Source organism: Populus trichocarpa, chromosome 8 (assembly GCF_000002775.5).
Source record: "Populus trichocarpa isolate Nisqually-1 chromosome 8, P.trichocarpa_v4.1, whole genome shotgun sequence".
NCBI classification, from domain to species: domain Eukaryota; kingdom Viridiplantae; phylum Streptophyta; class Magnoliopsida; order Malpighiales; family Salicaceae; genus Populus; species Populus trichocarpa.
The window spans coordinates 2994897-3015472 of record NC_037292.2 but is presented as its reverse complement, the minus strand read 5'-3'; the positions used below and the strand labels follow the sequence as shown (position 1 = coordinate 3015472).

General features: G+C 34.1%; 3 protein-coding genes across 4 annotated transcripts; all 3 read right to left on the bottom strand.

Annotated features, from left to right (window-relative positions):
- Positions 1 to 318: 318 nt before the first annotated feature.
- On the bottom strand, positions 319 to 5737 carry LOC7457924 (uncharacterized). 2 transcript variants are annotated; one of them, XM_002311115.4, is made up of 6 exons: positions 5590 to 5737; positions 5184 to 5325; positions 1131 to 2639; positions 955 to 1023; positions 668 to 866; positions 319 to 555 (listed from the first exon to the last, which is right to left on the bottom strand). In XM_002311115.4, exons 2-6 carry the CDS (start codon positions 5184 to 5186, stop codon positions 485 to 487), a joined length of 1851 nt encoding a protein of 616 aa, XP_002311151.2. In that variant the 5' UTR covers positions 5187 to 5325; positions 5590 to 5737; the 3' UTR covers positions 319 to 484. The 2 variants fall into 2 exon arrangements, with proteins under 2 accessions (XP_002311151.2, XP_024463394.1); XM_024607626.2 differs by having other exon boundaries at positions 5184 to 5352; positions 5590 to 5717.
- A 4654-nt stretch (positions 5738 to 10391) lies between these two features.
- On the bottom strand, positions 10392 to 11223 carry LOC7457923 (zinc finger protein ZAT11). The gene has a single exon (XM_002311114.4). The coding sequence runs from the start codon at positions 11100 to 11102 to the stop codon at positions 10569 to 10571; it is 534 nt and encodes a 177-aa protein (XP_002311150.1). The 5' UTR covers positions 11103 to 11223; the 3' UTR covers positions 10392 to 10568.
- Positions 11224 to 19619: 8396 nt separating this feature from the next.
- Positions 19620 to 20523, bottom strand: LOC7457922 (uncharacterized). Its single transcript, XM_002311113.4, has 2 exons — positions 20157 to 20523; positions 19620 to 20022 (listed from the first exon to the last, which is right to left on the bottom strand). Exons 1-2 carry the CDS (start codon positions 20244 to 20246, stop codon positions 19933 to 19935), a joined length of 180 nt encoding a protein of 59 aa, XP_002311149.1. The 5' UTR covers positions 20247 to 20523; the 3' UTR covers positions 19620 to 19932.
- Positions 20524 to 20576: the final 53 nt, after the last annotated feature.

The window sequence follows — 20576 nt, the reverse complement described above, 5'->3', positions numbered from 1 at the left end:
AAGAATGTATCCCATGATATTTGCACATGGCGGTTTTATCCAAGTTAAGAACAAGATTTGGAACTTAGGACAAGTATATCCATGTGGTGATGCAAACCAGGGATTTGCACATCTCCATAAAGTTTTTTTCACACTATCCTATATTAGCATCCGCCTATGGTGCATGACAAAGTATAAATAGGCTTTTTGCACAACTTAATCAAGCCTATCCCTGTCATGTGAAAAGGAAATAAATTTGCCTCCTCAACTAACATGGTGGAAGCACCTCTAATCCCAGTCATGCATGCACAAACACAGTGGTCTACCAATAACAGAAGAAGTCCAAAAACTTAAATTCTATTTTGAAAGGATAAAAAAAAGTTAAATAAACAGTCCTCTCAAAATTAATAGAAATCCCAAAACAAGTCTATAAATTACCAGAGAAATATGCTTCTATGCACAGAACACATGCCACCTCACTTGTTCTAAAAGCAGGGTCTTCATCTCAAGATGGCACAGTGACTTCATCCTTTCCATAGATGCGCTGAAGTTCACGGGTGGCAGCTTGATATGATGCTGACGAGAGGAAGAGGAGAAAAAACTTTGTTGAGAGAGAATAAATAACTAATATTTATCTCTAGTATCTGTGTAAGGCAGTCACATAAACTCATCTAAAACTACTACTTACCTTTCCAGATACGGAAATTCTTCTGATTAATATGAGACCCGGTAACAGTTTGGATTGCATTAAACAGCACCCCCTGAGGAGTGTTCTTCAGCTCTTGAACTACTGCATAGATAGTCTTCCCATTCTCAAAGAAAATATGGTTATTGGGATGCTTGGTCTTGCAGTTAGCATGACGCTCAAATTCATATGCATTCAGAGCCTGCATGGTGCATCCCGAATCATGAAATAGTTTTCAACACTTCATCAGTTCTGTTTCAAGACACTAAACAATGTTTAGAGTTGCATACCTTGTTAGAGCCGCATTCTTTGCAACCACATAAATACCCAGTCCCTTTTATGATTCCTTCAAGAGTTTTCTGCCAAGAAGAAGGATATGCATTTTAATGTGGGAACATTAATCAGTAAGAAATATTCATCCTTGATAAACGCAGATTGACATCTCAACATAATATATCAATCTGACCTCCCTTGACCAGGAAACATATTTAACAGGGACCCCATCAAGCAAGCCAGTAGATAGCAAGCTCTTGACATTTGAAGGGAAGTTGTTAGCAGGGACCTTCTTCGATGTCTTCAGCTCTTTATTCTTAGAGGCAGAATCAATTGGTGTCTTTGGCTCTTTATTCTTGGGGGCTGCATTGATTGATGCCTTTGGCTCTTTACCCTTGATGTCAGTATCAGTTTTGGAATTAGCCTCCAGAGCACTATTTAGCTGTGGATCAGCAATGATCTTCGGAGCACTATCAGTATTCAACTGTGGATCTGCATTTGCCTGGGGCAAAACGTTCTGAGACAATACTTCTGAAGTTTGAGCTGTGTCCTGATTGCTCACTAGCAACTCATAGCCAGTAATAATATTGCCAGAGGAATTGGTCTCAGGTTCATCATGAAAGCCTCCAAAAGAAATGGCATTGTTATCACCCTTGTTGTAGTTGTGACCCATAGATAGAATACCAGAATTCCCTTTGTCCTGGGCAGGTGCCATGGATGTAATGTCAGAATCTGCCTTGTCATATGCTGGACCATTTGATATGATATTATCTCCTCCCTTGCTAAATGAGGAACCCATCAAAATGAAGTTTTCACTTGTTTTATCATAGGAGGGTCCCATTGAAATGAAATTGTCATGTCCCTTATTGTAGGAGGGAGCCATTGATATGAAATGGTTATTTTCCTTGTCATAAGATGGACCAATTGTTATAAAATTGGCATCCTCCTTGTCAAAGGGCTGGCCCATTGATAACATACTCTCATCTCCTTTGTTATAATTGTGGCCCATTGATATGAAATTTCCATCATCCTTACTAAATGCATGACGTATTGAAATGAAATTGCCATCTGCCTTACTGAATGTGGGGCTGATTGAGATGGTATTCTCATCCCCGTTATTATAAGTAGAGCCTAAAGAGATGGTGTTGCTTTCTCTCTTATTATAGGCAGGACCCATTGAAATTATATTGTCATCTCCTCTAGCATATGAGTGCCCCACTGATGAAGAAATGTTCGAGTCTCTAACTTGATTGACTTTTACTTTTCTGATGCCACCAAAACTAATGGATGCAGACGGATCTTCAATGTTATGAGTCATAGACAAACCCATAGAGCAATTGCTGCCATATATGAAATCCTTTCTTCCCATGTTCATATTTCCATTGCCAGAAGAAAGAAAATTGCTACCATTGTTAGGCCGCAATGGTTCAGACCCAAACAGACGGTCACTGAAATGTCCTGAAACTGACTGGAAGCTGGAAGTATTATTCCATGGAGAAATGTTCATGTGTGACATTCCCGCAACTGGCCTGTTGTTGCTAGAATGTTCGACTGCTTGTTTCTTGTTGCTGAACAATTCAGGTCCAGGGCTATCCATAAACCACTGATGACTATGCTTTGCTTCCATTCTCGAGGAATTATCAAAACCCACATCTCCATCATTTAAACACCCGGCATCTCTGGTAATCCAAAAGCTTTTGTGCTGGAAAGAAGGTCAAAATACAAGAGTAATCTAAGTTGCAATCATAAATCAACAAGACTAGATAGGAATAAAATTGAGGATTCCATATTCCAAAAATGCATTGCATAGGGGAAAGGGACATGCAATAGTGCCAAACAAACTACTGTGGACAGATGTGGATTAATCGATAGCAACTTTCAAAAAAGCAAAAAGCATGCACCTTTTAGGTTAAGTTGGTTAATGAGTTGTTGCTCGATAAATGGAAAGAACATGTTCATTGTGAAGAAGAATTTTACTGATTTTGATGGAATAGAACTTAAATATCATGAAGCCCCTCATCCCTCAAGATGTTGACACTCAACCCTAGTCCCCCATGCTTTGTCAACAACATTGTCGCTCTCTTACCACCTTTTGGTTTGCTCCTTTGAAATTGGCCTTTTTCTTTTCAATAGAGGTAAGGCATGTGCTCACACAAGTCATCAACAAGACATGGAAGCCATGGTACTGACCTAACAAGCCCCTAAGGATTACCCCAACAACCCTTCAAGGGTGTTTGCCTGATGAAATCCCTATAGGTGTTGACCTAACAACCCTTCTACAATGGCAGATTCTTCATGTACTTAGATTACTCAAAACTATTTAAGGATCTTTTTCCTGTATGTTTGATTTTGATTCTTTTAGGAGTTCATTGATAAAATACATTTTAGGTTTTAGTTTCCTTTTCATGCTCTTTTCCATGTACCTTGTTTACTATGATTTTGTTATTGGATTTTCATTTTATTATTTATTGTTGCAAAAAAAATAACAAATTTAAGTTCAAATAAATTCAAACTAAATGACTAGCATTCTTAACGTTAAGTGTGAATCAACTAATGCAACATTCCTATCTTAATTCTCACGTGTGATCTGAATTCTATAGAAGAAAATGGTTGGAATGGAAAAATTAAATCGATAAAGTTGAGTAACCTTGAAGTACATGATCTTTCAAACTCTATTTAAATCATCAAGGCTCATGAAAAGGTATAGAAATAATTGTGTGATTCTTGCCCTTAGTTGCACATTGCACGATATGGACTTTAATCATGTTAGGAAACTGATTCCCAGTTTAAACAAATGAAGTTCAAATCTAGAATCGTCATTATATTCAACTCTAGAACATAATTCCTTCTTGCCTACAACATGGCTCCCTACATCCTCCCTTTAGCATTTGCTCTAACCTAGTAACCTTATGTGGTTACAAATTGCAGCCGGCATTTCCATCAGTATATAGGTTTTCGAAAGGGGTTAGTTCTCTCCTTGAACTGTTCTCTGAAGGTTTCATTGTAGCTGGATAGTTTTCCATTGAACTCTGCCCTCGGTTAAGCCATAAGCCTTTAAATTAGCTCCCCATAGAGATACATTAGGGGGTCCATCCTTGCAGTTTGAGGACAACTTCCAAGAAAGAAAAGTGATGATCATTGCGTATGTTTGAATGTTGGAAATCAAATCTTAAGACTTCTAACTGTACAAGTCACACAATCTTGAAGACATTTAAACTTTAAAGTGGAAGAAGGTCAGAATACAGAACTTATAAGTTGTTAACTAATCTGGCTCGATGAGAGAGTAGAAAAAAGCATTGGTTTTCGATAAAGGTTCTCACACATGGATGTTTCTGATATCAGGAGAACTGATTCTTTCAAACACAAAGTATGTCACAACTTTTTTATTAGGAAGGAATTACCTAATATCAGACAAGTGAGTAACTTCAACGGATTTCCTCACTAGACTTGAGAAGATTTGCTTGGTATAAATGTCTCATTAATTACTAAGAGAAAATTCTCATGGAGAACTTTTTCATATAACAGGGTACCCCACTTAAGATAGGAAAACCTCAAGTGCCTAGATGCCCCAAATGCACTAGGCAAGTCCATGGACTTCAAACCAGGTCAACAATGTGGTGAGTGGAGCACATTCACTTGTCAGCTCAGATTACTCCATGAGATAAAAAATTAACTGTCTTCCAACAGGCAAGCTTTCTGCCAACACTCCAGATTTCCCAGCCATATTCTTCCCCTGAAGCTCCTATATCCAGCTCCATTTGAGCCCTTAACCACTCCTATCTTAACTTAACATGTTAAGAACAAGATAACTCTCACATCATTATTTACTTAAGGCAAAAGCAAAAGTAAGGATGATAAAATCATCCTCACAATACCTCGCCCCACAAAATTGTAGACGTAAATGAGGTTACAATAAAACTATCTCAAATTATGGATCAGCATATTTGGATATACTTAAACAGTTTGCAATACAGAAACAGGCACAACAAAATAAACAATGAAAGATATTGTTCCAATACAGTGAAGGATTTAGCGAGCAGATGTGAAGACAAGTAACAAGCATCAAATATAATTAAAAGCCAGATATTGATAACCAAATCTAGTACCAAATAGACAAATGACAATCAAAGAACAAATAAACACTCGAAAAAACATAATCAATCACCCTATCTAAACGGAACCAGACTGTGAATATAGCATTTTGTATAGAACAAACAAAAACTTGAATAAAAAATTCCAAGCCTACCATTTTTTGCAGTTAGCCAGTTCCACGGAGACTCCGGTGATCTCCACTCGAAACCCGAACCCCTACTTTCACGAACAAACACCGCTCCTTACTACGCCGTTTCGCTCATTTACACCATTGATCACGATCAAGCTCAGACAATCTGCAACACAAACTCAAACACCAAAACCTAACCGTTTTAAATTAACAAACAATGAAAATCAAACTTCGATCAATCATGGATAACATTCATTTAAAACCGTCTAGAGATAGTAAAATGAACAGTTCTGGTGAGGAAACAAGCTCGAAATGATCAAAACTGTAATCATCAAAATTCAAAATCACACAGTATGTGCACGCAGCGCGAATGGCATGCATAGTGATGGTTAGTAGACTTGATAATTGAGAGGGAGACTGGTAACCGTACCTTTAGCCGGGAAGATCGCTGGGGAAACTCCCGGCAACTGCAAGTGTGAGTGAGTGTTTTTTTTTTCCTTTTCCTTTTCTTTAATTGTTTTTTTTTTTTTGTTTTTGGTTTTTTTTTTAGAGAGAGAATGAAAATAGAAAATGACTTGTGTCAGCTTGGGTTCTAACTAAGAAGAGATTCACAAGCTAATGCCGCGTGGTACTCGAGTGAATGTTTTATTAGATCTTAGCCGTACAAGTGGGGAGATGGAGCTGAGTTTAACGGCTTGATGTACTATACAAGATTTGCACCGCTTAAATGCGTTGCCATGTATGGAAGAGTCTGGTATGGCAATGTATAGGATAGGAGCTTTTACTCTTATTGTGAATGGCTGGTACAGCGGAAGATGAGTATACCACGTGGCGATTCTCTATTGCACAAACCTATAATGGGATTAGTCACGTCAAAGGTTATTGGATCATATTAAACATCATGCGAGTATCCATTACTTCATGGGCTCAAGCTTTGCTCCACGCCCATCACCTTACTTCATGGGTTCAAGCTTTGCTCCCAAACCCAGGTGTTGGGCGAGTGCCGAGCACTGTAGGCTCTATCTTGATTTTGAACCCACTAACATGGCTAAATTTTCATGAGTCCAAAGAGTGTCTCAAGGCCAGTCACTTTCCCCTCGTTAGCATATATAAAGGATATATACTTTCATTAATCCATGTGTAAAAGATATATTTATTTATTAATACATATATATAAGATATATTTCCTCGTTAATGTTATTAGGATAAAATAACTCTTTATCCCTTACATTAAAAAAAAAACAAGATTCATGAATTATAAATATCTTCTTAAACTATCTAGGTAAGGGTTAAAAGATTTCAAATTAAAAAACATGTTTATATTTAATACCAAAACAATATGGTTCTTAAAATTTAATGTTCTCTAGGATATTTATTTTTTATATATAAAATTATTGACTTTATTATATTATTAAATCTTAAAAAAAAGGAATTTTTTTGTAGGTATTTAGAAATGTTCATAAAAAAAATATTTTTTTTTAAACGAGAGAATTATTTGAATAAATATTTAATTAATTTATAATCCAATCACCAATATAATCTTATTTTATAGCTGATCGAATTGTCGAAACATCATCAAATTGTTACCAATCGCGTGTTAAAATCACGCACATTCATTTGAATTTAGTAATATAAATTTTAGAAACATAATCAAACATGACAAAACTTCGGATAGTAATTAGTATATATTGAAAGACAAAATTGCTGTATATGTTTACCAGGAGGTTATTTCTCGGTTTTTGATATATTTGCTTCCCGCCTCACTATTTTGGATAATATTTCAAGGAAAGAATTCGAGAAAGTTTTTTTTTTCCCACTAATGCACCGTGTTGTAAGCTTGAATGGTCTATCTAAAACTAGCTGGAAAACAAAAACAGTTTCATACACGAAAGTTGATCGCAAAATATTTTGACTAGTAAAAAAGGAAAAAAAAATCACCCTCATATCTAGTTATCAAAACTAGGCGTGGGATCTTCATAGATCCAACTACAAGAAACCTAATAATTAGTTTATTTGAAAAATCTATTTCTTTGTTTTTATTTTTAGCATCTGCTTTACCGTCGTTTTTATCCGGATATATTTTCAAAACCACCACTACATTTAAGCTACAGTTAAAGTTGAGCAAAAAAACTGAAAAACCGAGAAAACTGGAAAAAAATAATTGAAAAAACCGAACCGTGAAAAAAAACCAATTAAAATTTTGAAAAAACCGACTCGTTCGGTTCAGTTTTATAAGCCTGAAACTGAAAAAACCGAACCGAACCCAAACTCGAAAAACCGAGCCAAACCGGAAAAACCGAGCCGAAACCGGTTGGAACAGGTTTTTGTCCTAAAAAACCGAACCGAACCGAAACCGGTCGGTTTCTGTTATTTTTTTTAATAAAAACCGAACCGAATCGAAAATGATCACCCCTAGCTACAACTATAACCAAATTCATAATTCGATCTTTAAGTTAAAACTGAACCTAAGAATGATATGCTTCATGGGCCTCCCAAATTCAATTTTTTTTTTTTTAATTTCATGATTATATCTACTTGGAAAAAATCTAAGATAATATTTACTAATCTCGATTAAGAAAAGGAAGGCTTATCTCAGCTGTCATACCTTTAATTTGTGCGTTGAGGTTTGTCCAATGATAAAACTGCAAGTATGAACTGCTATATAGAAATAATAAAAGTGTGTTTGTTCTTACGGTTGAAATTGAGATGGAGTACAACTCAACTATATATACATAAAATTAATTAAATCATAAAAAGTTAATTTTTTATTTTATTTTTTCTATCTATTTTTGAATCTTGAGAGCCTGCTTAAAAAAACAGTGGATCGGTAACGCTTGACTACTGATGGAAAGACACAAGGTCATATAATTCGCTGTTTCACGTCGAGGGCTTAACGATCTGGAATCTCGAACATGGTCAAGCCCATCCATTACGGTCGTCTTGAGATGCTGGCATGGAGTCCGGGACATCCCTCAATGACAGTCTTTTTTTTTTAAAAAAAAAAAATGACAGTCAAATGGAGATTAAAAATTCGATGAACCACTCTCCATGTGCAAGACATGGCGCAATAGGCGCTGGTTTTTGTTATTTTCCGACATAAATATTGTTTGATGATTTCTCTATTTAATTTCAGAAACTCATTTTAAAATAAGTTTGAAAACAATTAGATGAAATTCATTTTAATGGTGAATTATGCTACAGGCTTTTTAAAAAAAATTCTATTTAATGATTATTTATGGAGAGTTGATGAAACTTATTTCCTTCCTATATTTTTTATTGAAAAAAATATTTAATTTGCATCTTCTAAAAAAAAATATCGTCCATTGACAGACGAGTGACGACTCTCGAGCTTTTAAGCATCGGTTTTATATATTTATGACTGCAGTATGTAGCCATTAATATTCAACAACGTGCTGCCTTTTGATGGAGGGATCCCGGAATCATTTACTGTTGCCCACCAAATGGGCCTTTGATAGGATATAACGAAGTTAAAGCTTAGCTTTTTATAAAAATAGATTCGTGTCATTATAAAATAATAATAATAATAATAATAATAATAATAAACAATTTCAACTTATGAATTGACCATATGCTATATGAATTGAGACTTGATCTTCTGATGAATTCATTCATCATATTAATTAAAAATAGAATATGAAACAAACCATGATATAGGCTCCAAGGCCATAAAATCAGATCACTAGACCAATTGCAAAGATTAAAAAGTCCATTACCGAATAACAGTTATATTAAAATTGAATTGAAAATAGATGATCACTGATATGAGCTTTTATTGGTCACCTTTGAGGTAGTGTTTTAGAGTTAAGCAGAAATGGTTGTTTTTTAAAATATTTTTTTGCTGGAAAATATATAAAAATAACTTTTTATTTATTAAAAATTATTTTTAATATCAGCGCATCAAAACAATTTAAAAACATAAAAAAAATAGTCTCAAGCAAATTTTTTTTAAAGTCATGAAATATAGTTTCAACCGTAAAAACATACCGCTTATAAATAACTCTAGCAAAATAATGTTTAAATTTTTGCCATCTTAAATATTTCCTTATAAAGTTTATTGTAGAAGCCAACTATTCATTTGGTAAAAATATTATGTGATTGGAGTCCTTATTTGGGTCATATTATTTTTTGTGTTTCAAAAACGTTTTTTAAAAAAATTAAATTTTTAAATTTTTTTTCTTTATTTCAAATTAATTTTTTTTGTGTTTTTAGATCATTTTGATGCGCTGATTTTAAAAATAATTTTTTAAAAAATAAAAAAAATATTATTTTAATATATTTCTAAGTGAAAAACACTTTAAAAAAAAACTGCAACCACACTCCTAAACAGATCCTTAAACCTAATCTTAATCTTGACAATCAATCATGATGAATCATTGACACGATTTTGTAGTAATGATTCACTACGAAAAGGAAATTTTAGGGAAGCTACACATACACATTGAATCTATGCATTTTAGATATACATGAATGGACTTCAAGTTAATTAAGTTTCACAATAATAATAATGAAAAAAAAAACTTGAGGTTATCAAGAAAAGTTCCCAGCTGACTCTTCAATATAGACAACCAATGCCATAAAAATCCCATAGCAAGAGAAAGAAATTTAATCAACAACAAGACAATCTCTCAGCTCCCTCTCTGTATCTTCTTCTTCTTCTTCTTCAATTTTGAGAATTACAATTTTACATATGCAAGATGGATTTTCCTTCTCCCCCTTTTTTTCTCCTTAAATTAATATTCATAAAACAAAATTTATGTACTAAAACCTAATTTAATTATCTAATTATATACAATCACCAACAAAGCTTGGTATCTGCACTTCTGTTTCTGTGCGGTTATGAGGCATCGGATTTGAGAGCTTCATTTTAGGTTACAAATTAAAATCACCCCCATAACTAAACGTCCTCTCATTTTTCCAGATATTTAAATTTGAGTTTTCCTAATCTGAAATCTCAAACTAATTCTAGCCACTGGACCAGCTCTTTGAGAGAGCGATCATCGCTTCTCATTTGTAAATTTTTCCTCTTTCCAATTAATTAGGAATACGCAAGAACGAAAGCTAAATCTCTCAATCAATTATAGTAATAATGCTTGACAATTAATTATAATCACCACTCATGATCACAAGTTTAATTATCACGGTACACATCATCCTTGCCTCATGATGACGTAATAAAGCTTGATTATTTAAAGTAATTGAATGGAAAGGAAATTAATACCATGAGCTAGCTTCTCATTGCAGGTCTATGAACAAATGAACAAATTTAAATACAAGATGGCAAGTGTTCCTATATTCGGGGGAAAAAAAGGGAAGCAGAAAATTAACGAGAAAACCTATAGGTCTAGCATATCATGATGAGACTGCACATGTACGATCTAAAAGAAACAATCAACTATATATAGGAGCTGCGTTTCCCAGCTTGAACAACTCCATATCATTCTCATTAGGAGTCAAATTCAAATCCAAACACAAAACCCTCCTACTGTTAGATTTCTTCACGACAGGAACTACTTGCTTATGATCAGAACTAGGAGGGCTCAAAGGATCCGCCAGCTGGTTTTGATCGTTCAAGGCAGCTCTATGTCTCCTCATATGACCACCCAAAGCTTGCCCTATTGCAAACTCTAGCCCACAAATAGAGCACTCGTGTGTTTTAGGCTTCGCCGGCGATTGAGACTCGAAGCTCCCTTCTCCTCCCATCAACTTAGGCTTCTTGTGACTTGCACGGTGACCACCCAAGGCTTGAAATGATGGGAATTTCCTGTTGCATGTTTTGCACTCAAAAACACGACTCGGAGAATTATTGTTAATGGCGTGATCAAAGGAAGGGAAAGAATATGATTCCCTTCCTTTAGATAGAAACACCAGGCAGTTTGCCATGGTTATGCTATCAATCTCTCTCGCATACAAACTTCTCTTCATGGTTACCCAGATATAGAAATGTGAGCTATAAGGATTTTGCTGCTATGGTTTCAAATGTGAAAAGGATATTGGATCGCTTAGGGCGAAAGTAATGGAACTATGTAGGTGTCTTATCGGTGTCGTATTTATAAGGTTGTTTGGTTCGTGTAACTACTTGTGTGAGCTGTACAACTATACATGTTTTGACTTTTATAGTTGACTTTCATTGGAATGACATTTGTGCCCTTGACTCGATGGATACGAAAGTGAAAGAGAGATAGGGTTTGGGGGGATAAAAAAAAATACTCAATCGACTCATAGGAGGACTAATTAATTGTGAAAATGAGCCGACTAGGGGAACGTAAGCATGACTGAGAGGCTGAGCCAGCAGCCCAGAGAACGAGTCATGAGTAAGTGAGTCCTCCCTGGAATCTTCAGTTTTCTAGAAGATTCTCAAGGTTTTGGTTTTGGTCTTGGCCTGCTAGTAGTGTGAAGGAGGAAGCAACAGAGCGAGTGAGTAGATAAAAATTTCGGCTGTACTTTTTGGACCTTTACAAAAATTTCGGCAAGTGGTAATCATATATATATATATATATATATATATATATATATAATTATTGGGTGGTGGGTAGATGCATCCAGTAAGAAGGAAATTTCACTACTTGCAATATTGCTCTATCTATGTACAATAAATTTTCCAATTTTATCATGTATAAGAAAGTGCTTATTATTTTTTTTTAAGATCATTGATTAATTTATATATATTCATTTTATTTTAATTATAAACCAAGGGTACTTTACAAGTTAAATCGATGTGAGTTGATACAATTATTTTTCATGATCAAAATATATGTTTGGTATACGTCGTTTTAATTTTTATTGTTAGGTTGTACAAAACATAGGTTTAAAAAAAATATTTTTTATTACAGCTTTAAAAAACAAACTTAAAAAATAAAAGTTGGTTAAAAGTAATTAATATGATGTAGATTATTTCGTATAAAATAAATGAAAAGAATTCATGTTATTTTAGATTCTATAAAATTAAGGTTTGAATAGTAATTGTATGTGTGGAGCAAGTGCAATTAAAAAACATTATTATTTGGCTATTCAAACCATTTTTTTTATGATAATAAATGTGAAACTGTATAAAAAGAAGAAGAAGATAAGATATATATTGAGGTGTTTTTCTTCAATTTATTTTTGTGTATAATTAATATAGAGATTTTATTAGAGACTTTTGGAGAAATATACGGGTCTGCGCACATAAAGTCTTATATATAATGGTGTAATGTCTTCAATATAAAAATCTAAACTAATAAGTTACAAGTTGATCTTATTTATAAACATTTTATTTATTTAATATGAGATATTTAACATTTCCATGCACACTCAATAATTCCAACTATAATATTTACGAGAAGCTGGCACACGTGTTAAGTAACAGGCAGAAGTCACGCAAGCCGTACGTCCCTAGTAAGTAAATATGGACCATTATAGTAATAACTTTGCAGTGGACTTTTAACTTTGAAGTAGGAGCTACAAAGGGTTAGGGTTATTATGTTATTTTTATATATATATTTTTTAAAGTTTAGATTATTACGTAGAAGTCTGTTGGAGAAATAATATAAATTATATATTTGAATTTTATTTAACAGTTTGAATTATTGGATTGAGATGATTTTTTAACATGGTATCAAAGTCTTGATGATCAAGTAGTCACGAGTTCAAATCTCATAATCCTCATTTATTTGATGAAAATTAAGCACAATGTAGTGTGTGTCTGTACAAGTTTCAAGCCTAAAGGTTTTTCATTTGAGGCAGTGTGTTAGAGAAATAATATAAATAATCTTTGAACCTCACCTAATAGTTTAAACTATTGAGCTGAGATTAATTTTTTTTGACAAAATCTATATAAATATCTCTATTTATCAACAGCAATACGAAGTAGTTGTGGGTTGTTAGCTGGTTTCTGTGAACCAGACTTTTTGCTGGAAAAGAAAATTTAAAAGGGATGATGTTTGGTATTTTTTTGATGTTGGAATATTGATTATTTCTTCTTCTTCTTCTTTGGGGTTTGGTGTACGGTAGTTTAACAATGTTGCTATAGTCAAACACTACTGTTTCATTCGCTATGAAACTTGGGATTTGTTATTATCTTCTTTTTTTTAATTACTTGCATTAATAAGTTTTCAAAAGCACAGAAAAATTGACTTTTCTAGAGACCAGCCAGAGCCATTGTAAACCAGCTGCACTTCTTGAACAAGTTTTGAATTCATAATATGCATGTCTTCATTTTTTTTGGTCAAACTTTATAATCCCGTGCGTATTTTCTCTTTTATTTTCCAAGAGAGGAAAGATAATCATGATCACATATAGCGCTCGATCTTCTCATGAATGGTTTCGTGCTCCTTTTAATTCTTTATATGACGAAGTACATGGAACTTCAGTACCACCCAACATCTTCCCCTTTTTTTTTCCAAGAAAAAAGAGTTAAACTAAATATTATAAATTCCATGCTAGGTATCTTAGCCACGAGTTTATTTATCAGGTTAATTTAGATTAATCTTAAAATATAATTTTGAATTATTTTTATTTTAGAAATAAATTAATCAAGTCGAGTCTTATTCATGTTTGACTTAGTTATATATATATTAATTGGAATTAATTAAAACTTGATTTCAACTAATCCAGATGAATGGATTAATTATCATGGTAACCACAAGCTATGCTATATCTGTTATTTATTATTAATTGCTTCTTCACGTAGCCCATACGTTCGTCGCATAGAAAATGCACTAATTGTTTTTTTTTCATTCTAGGAAAATAAAGTGCGTATTCCGAGATGCGAAGCAGATACGGAAACAAAAACAATTTGCGTCTTCCAACACTTGAACCGGATACGGAAACGAAAACTTGCCACAGAGCTAGAAAGCGTGGCTTGTATGGTTATCAATTAACGTCATGAAAGCAGATCTTCTTCCCGCTGGTGTGACTATTATACACGTCAAGCGTGTTTCTTCTAGACCACGGTTCTAGACGTAATTTCCGATTTGCAATGCCGTGCGGTTCAAGACAAACTTTCCCCCCTTTCATGGCTCTAAATTGGAAAGTCTTTTTTGACGCTTGTTATTTATAATTTTCACACAACTACATGTTCTTATAGAAAATATTAATTTTGCAGCAATTTCAAACGGTATTATACTTGGTGGCTGAAGGGGTGTTTTAGAGTATTTTAATTATTGTTTTTTAAAATGTTTTTTTATTTAAAAATACATTAAAATATTTTTTTATTTTTTTAAAATTATTTTTAATATTAGTATATCAAAATGATCAGAAAATACTAAAAAATTATTAATTTAAAAAAAATAAAAAATTTTAATTTTTTTTAAAAATGTTTTTAAAATAAAAAACAATTGATTTTATTCCAGTTTTGACCACAGATAAAAATTGGCTAGTTAACCCTAAATCCACTAAACAAATTAATTAATCCATTGGTTGGACTGGGAAAAGTTCATAGAAATCATATATGGAAGAAAATATAATCATTCCACGTCATATTACATCAGCTTCCCCCAGCGAATAAGTTGTTCTTTTTTGGGTCCAAAATGGGAAAACGACTTCTCTTCTTGTTTACTACTGCTAGCCAGATGGACGGCTGGCTAGCTTAGAAAATATGATACAACTAACTAGTACTGACTTTGTTGAATACTAACGGGATTAAAATCAGATTTATTGCCATCAGCAGCAACGTCAATTTTAGCCGTCAGGATCGTCATTACTCACACTACTCAAGATTCGAAATCTTGCAGCGTGCATGGAAAGCTTACCATTCGTGTCCAACCAGGGCTCGGCTCATAGGAGATCAGAGTTCAGTAAACTTGAGCCGTAATCTTAAGCGCTCAACTCTGCTTTATGCTGCATTGTAGTCTCGAAAGGGACACCGCAGTAATTAAAAATTGGAATTCTTCCTTCAATATTTCGGATTCAAATTACGGACAAAGGAGCGTCGAGAATTTTATAATTAGAGAAAACTCGTTATCATGTAGTATAAGGTTCATTAAATTTTTCGATCAATTTAAAATATACAAAAGTATTATTTATACATGGTGATGGATTAATTTTATTTTTTTTAGTTATCCCTTCTGAACAAATAAATAAAGATTAAGAAGATAACCCATCATATCTACATTCAGTCAAGTATTAAGTTCAAATATGTATGATTTTGATAAACAACTAAAATTATTATCTTTTAGTTTAGTCAAGTATTAAGTTCATGTTTATGTGGGTCTCGCGGATTGTCAAATCCACGATGAGAGATATTTTATTATGATAAGTTAAAAATATTTTATCTTGATAAGATAAAGATATTTGATTGATATGTGAATATTTTTTTATTTTATAAACACGAGGGATCTTAAGAACTATAAAAGGGACCAATATAAGCCTCCAGAGAAAGAAATTTTTTTTTTAAAAAAACAATTTTTTCTCTCATATGATATTGCATTAATTATCGAATAATCCCCAAACTTGAAAGAATAAATCTTTTGTAGGCATTCAGTATAATCCACCAACCATTTCATTAAGAAAAGATAGACTAGATTATCATAACAAAAAAAATTAATAATTTTAATAATTCAAATTATCATACCGGATTATTCAAGCCCATGATATAAAATCAGATTTCATCATCCCATGGTTTAGCCAATTATAAAATTTTGCATAAAACCACATAAAGTGTACTATATAAATATATAATTGGATGTCAAACGCTTATCAACAATGATAAAGGTTTTCATGCCCCCACTCCCACAAAAAACAAAAAAAAAAAAAGAGGATAAAGTTTATATATCTATTCAAACAAAAGGTCGGTTTACAATTTTAATGTGCTAGTAAAAACTTGATTGTCACCCAAATTGTTAGGGATTAGTATAAAAAAATCGATTTTAATGGTAAGATGATGAATTTTGTTGGGTTACTTTGAGATCTAATTACACTAATTTAATTACTGGATCAAGTTCTGGTTGGTTTTTGATAATATCGATTTTAATGTCTAACCGATCAATTTTGTTGGCTAAGCTGGCGAAGAAACTCTATCTGCCTAGACCCTGTTTCTTATCGTGTGACTAGATCCAACACACACACACTTGTCGGAAAGCTTGGCCATTAATTATTTCTAGAGATATTTCTGACAGAAAAGTATTATGACAGCAACTAAATAACTACTACCAAATGTCTATGTATGGGACCGGTTTCCGGTTCCCTGACCCAAAAACTGGTTGAAATTGACTGCAACTCCTGTGGTTCGATAGGTTCACTACAAGAAATTGCACCCCGATTTGCACAAAGACTTGCCTCGTAGCTTTAAAAGCAGGCAAAGCTCTCTTTCAAACAACACTCATTTTCAGGATATGGAGGTAGGTGCGGAGAATTGGCCAGCTGAGAACGTTTGCAATCCGGAACGCACGGAAAATTCTTGGTTTTTTGGTTTGAAATTTTCCCGGAAAAAGATTCCATGCGCCAGTTTATCCTTACTGAATTCAAAGGTGTGTGTTCACACATTACGAATGTTGCTAATTTATTCTGCGTCAGCTCAAGAAATTCCATTTTTCTCATCCTTAGAATGGAAGAAATTGAGGGGGGTTCTTCGAACTTCGCCTAACTCTGCTTAAACTTTTGGGTAACATGGTTATTTAACATTTCTCTCCTTTTTGTTAACCAGCCATTAGAAAAACTAATCACATCAATACAGAGTATAATATATATATATAAAGAAGTAGAAGAAGTAAGCATCAGTATTCCCAGTAACCGGTTGATTTGCGGGGCTGATTAATTAAATACCATAAAGCTGATTATCATCGAAAATCTCGAAGTGAAATGTTATCTACAATTGTTTCAGTAATAAAGAGAATGAATTCAACTGGAAAAACAGCGGACTGAATAGAGTGAATGTGCACTCCAATATTTTCTGAAGAAAAACAACACGATATGTGTTACACGAAAATGCACATACATGATGTGAAAGGAAGAAATAATTGCAAAATATAACAAAAGTCATACCAAGCGAACTCCAAGTTCAAAACTTAATTATCGTTTCGATCATGAATGTATAAGTCAGTGCTTACACCTACCTTGAAAGGATATGATAGGATTAAACAACGCAGCAGCGTACGAGATCAAGTAAGTGGTGACGTTTAGAATTTAGATAGAGAATTTCTGTTTAGTTGCCAAGGCTGCAAGAAACCCAGCTGGGGGTGTGGGCGTGGGCGTGTAAACACACCGCCACTGCACATCCTGTCATTGTCTAGTGCAATTTCTTTTCAATTTCACGTTCAAATTGTACCACAGAATCAAAAACGAAAAAAGAGACTTAAAAGCATATCAAGAAATCATTTGAGAAGTCAAAGAAATGCCTTTAAAGTCAGTACAATGTTCAACGAAAGTGTTACCAGGAATGATCGGGCTGGTTATAATTTCAGACTGTTGGTTAGAGGATTATTGACTTGGAATAGGATGGTGACTAGATAGCAACCAAGAGTAAATTAGAGTGTTGTTATTTTTTTAATCAGGGTGATTCACAATTTTCATTGTTTAATCGTAACTTTATTCACTGGACTGACTACACTGGCAAGTAGCAAGTAGCGACCACAGCATATATTTACTCCCATGGGTTTTCAGGTGCCTCATGAATCACATTTTCACGATAGAAACAAAGGGGATTGTGTTCATGAACCACGAAGTCAAACATGGAAGAAGAGCACTAAAATAACTTATAAAAAATCATCATACTGATTGCCATAAATGATATTTAAATCAGCAGCCACCCAGCTGCATATTCAAACAAGTTTTTCCTTTAATTTTTGGTGCTCATATTCAAAAAAGTTGAGCTGGGACTAGAAGGGTCAAATTTAGTGATAGCAATTTGGTTTATGAGAACATACCCACGATAATATTTTTCTATTTGCTCATTGCACAGGTTTCTTCACAAGCAGCTCTGGCTTTCCACAGTTCCACCACACCTCTAGCAATTGTCTGTCAATGAGAAAATAACTTCTAAATAATGAAGAAATATTTTAACTGAAAATCCTGCTTCGATCTAGGATCTTCATGAGCATATTGCCTCCAGAAGGTCCCTAAGCTTTGAAAATTACAACGTACATGGTATACGCAAAACAGCAGCCTAACGAGGCTGGACACAATAAATTACAAAGCAAATCTTGTTCCAATTTATGGTCTTCAAGACAAAACTTGCCTAGTTAATGCGAACAGCATAGTGATCATGATACATGGATTTCAGTCTTTTAAGCATGTGTGGGTAAAAGAAGCTTGGCTCTGAACAAAATAAAACAGAGAAAAAGAATTCAGGTAACCGGCCCCAACTATCTAGTTATAAAGACAGAAAGCATATTCACCAGCTTCGAGTGAAACAACAGGTTACCTGATGAAATTCCTCAAGTAACTTCCAATTTGATTGAGACTCATAAATTAAGACCCCTATGCTGCATTAAGATACATCAGAACTATGCTAATTCTAGAATTCTAATACCCTATTCTCCTATTTGACTCTGGCTTCAAATGACAAAACAAAAGGTAATGTTAGGCTGCCAAATCACAGTAATAAACAAGGCTTACGTGTGCTAATGGTACATGATTTTCCATAAGTAGAAATTAAAAGTTTGAACTTCCTGTCAAAAGTTAATGGCCTTTTTCGGCTGACAGTTCTGAAAAACCCGCTAACCTTATCTTCTTCATACGCAAATACCTTTGACACTCCACCAAAATTGTGCCTGAAGTTTGATTAACATTATATTATAAGGCAGCTCCTACCAGTTCCAGCGCTGTAGTGAGTCAGAGACTATTTTCCAAGAATTTGATAACTGGGAAAAAAACATGAAATCATGAACTAGTCTTAGTGAGTGCTAGTACCTTGGTAACAACACCCGAGCACTGTGATATTTTAATAATTATCCACCTTTTGTAATCACTCCTGTATTAGAAAGCAATCAAAGAAGATCATTTCAAACGGTCGATGGGAAAGAAAATAAAAGCTACTACACCACAGACAGCAACCTTGGACCCAGACAGTCGCATCCCTATGTCAATCCAAGAAAACCAGTCTCACAGATGTCCTTGTGAACACTCCAATTAGAAGGAAAACAACCATATATGTTAATCAAAATGCCCATCTATTAATTCAACTTAAAAACAACTCCAGATTCTACTTGTCACGTAACAAGCAAGGAGCTCAAAGACAACAAAACTTTGAACTGCAACCATGCAATTTCCTCCAACCAATTAAAGCACTTCTTTGAAGAAAAGCATAATCCACTAAACTCAAAATACTTATTAGCAGCTTGATCACCCCTTAAAAATCTACGAAATGACTTATATTGAATCAAAATTCCATGTCAATTACGGCAACTAGTTTGACTATGCAGTTTCCTAAATCCACTGAATGAAATTAATGTCAACAGAAAATCATAGCAATACAAAACCTACAAAGAATGCAATCAGAAAAAGAATACTAAAAGAACAGAGAACTCAATCAACTTTAAGTCATCAATTGCTTCTGAGTACCAATCAAGATACATGATGTTGTAATTTCCTTAATCTATATTCCCTCCCACTCAGAAAGAAGAGCCCTCTAATTTGAAAAATTACACCACACAACTTACACGAGTTCATCTATATCATTGTTATTCAACAATCAGATAACCTAAGCCACAAACTACATTTCCATTTGCCAACCCACTCAAGCAAAATCCGAAATCCGAAGATTCTCATTTCTTTACAAGCACGAAATGTTTAATCTTCAAATTTCTAAAAGCACATTTGAAAACCAACTAATCGTGGGTCACTCTTGTGCAACATCACTATTATCTTCGTTTAATGTTCCAAACTTCTGCTTGAAAGAGTCCTGTCTCCGCAACCACATCATGTGACCCTTCAAAACTCAAAAGAACGGGAACCCATTAATAAAATGATCCCATAGAGCTAATTAAGCACCCAAAAGTAAAAGAAACACGTGTTTCTATGTTTATGCCAGTATGCGTCTATATGCAAACATTGTTTATTTACCTGGAGAGCAGCAGCCCAGGCAATCAAAAAAGAAGCAAACCATAATTTCTTGTCCTTGAGGAGTTTCTTTGCTTCCAATTTGTTAATCATTGTACCAAATAACTTAAACCCTATAGATTCTTTAGGGGTTTTGATTCAGGTTGGAGGGGGGGGTTTGTAGTTGGTGTTGGGGTTCTGGTTCTGGTTCTCCCCGATTTGTTATCCCTACAGCGTTTTACAGTTCAAATTGAACCGTGATTAGGGTCGGATCTATTTTGGGCTTTCGGCCCAAACTCCATCGATCTAACCTTCTAACTCGAAAATTTAATCTGTTTTCTGAAGTTCTTTTGTTTACATTTTTTCCTTATTCTTCCCTTCCATTATTCCCCTTCATTGGTTTTCCTGGAGAGAGAATTAAGACTCTTGGACCTTGATCCTTAG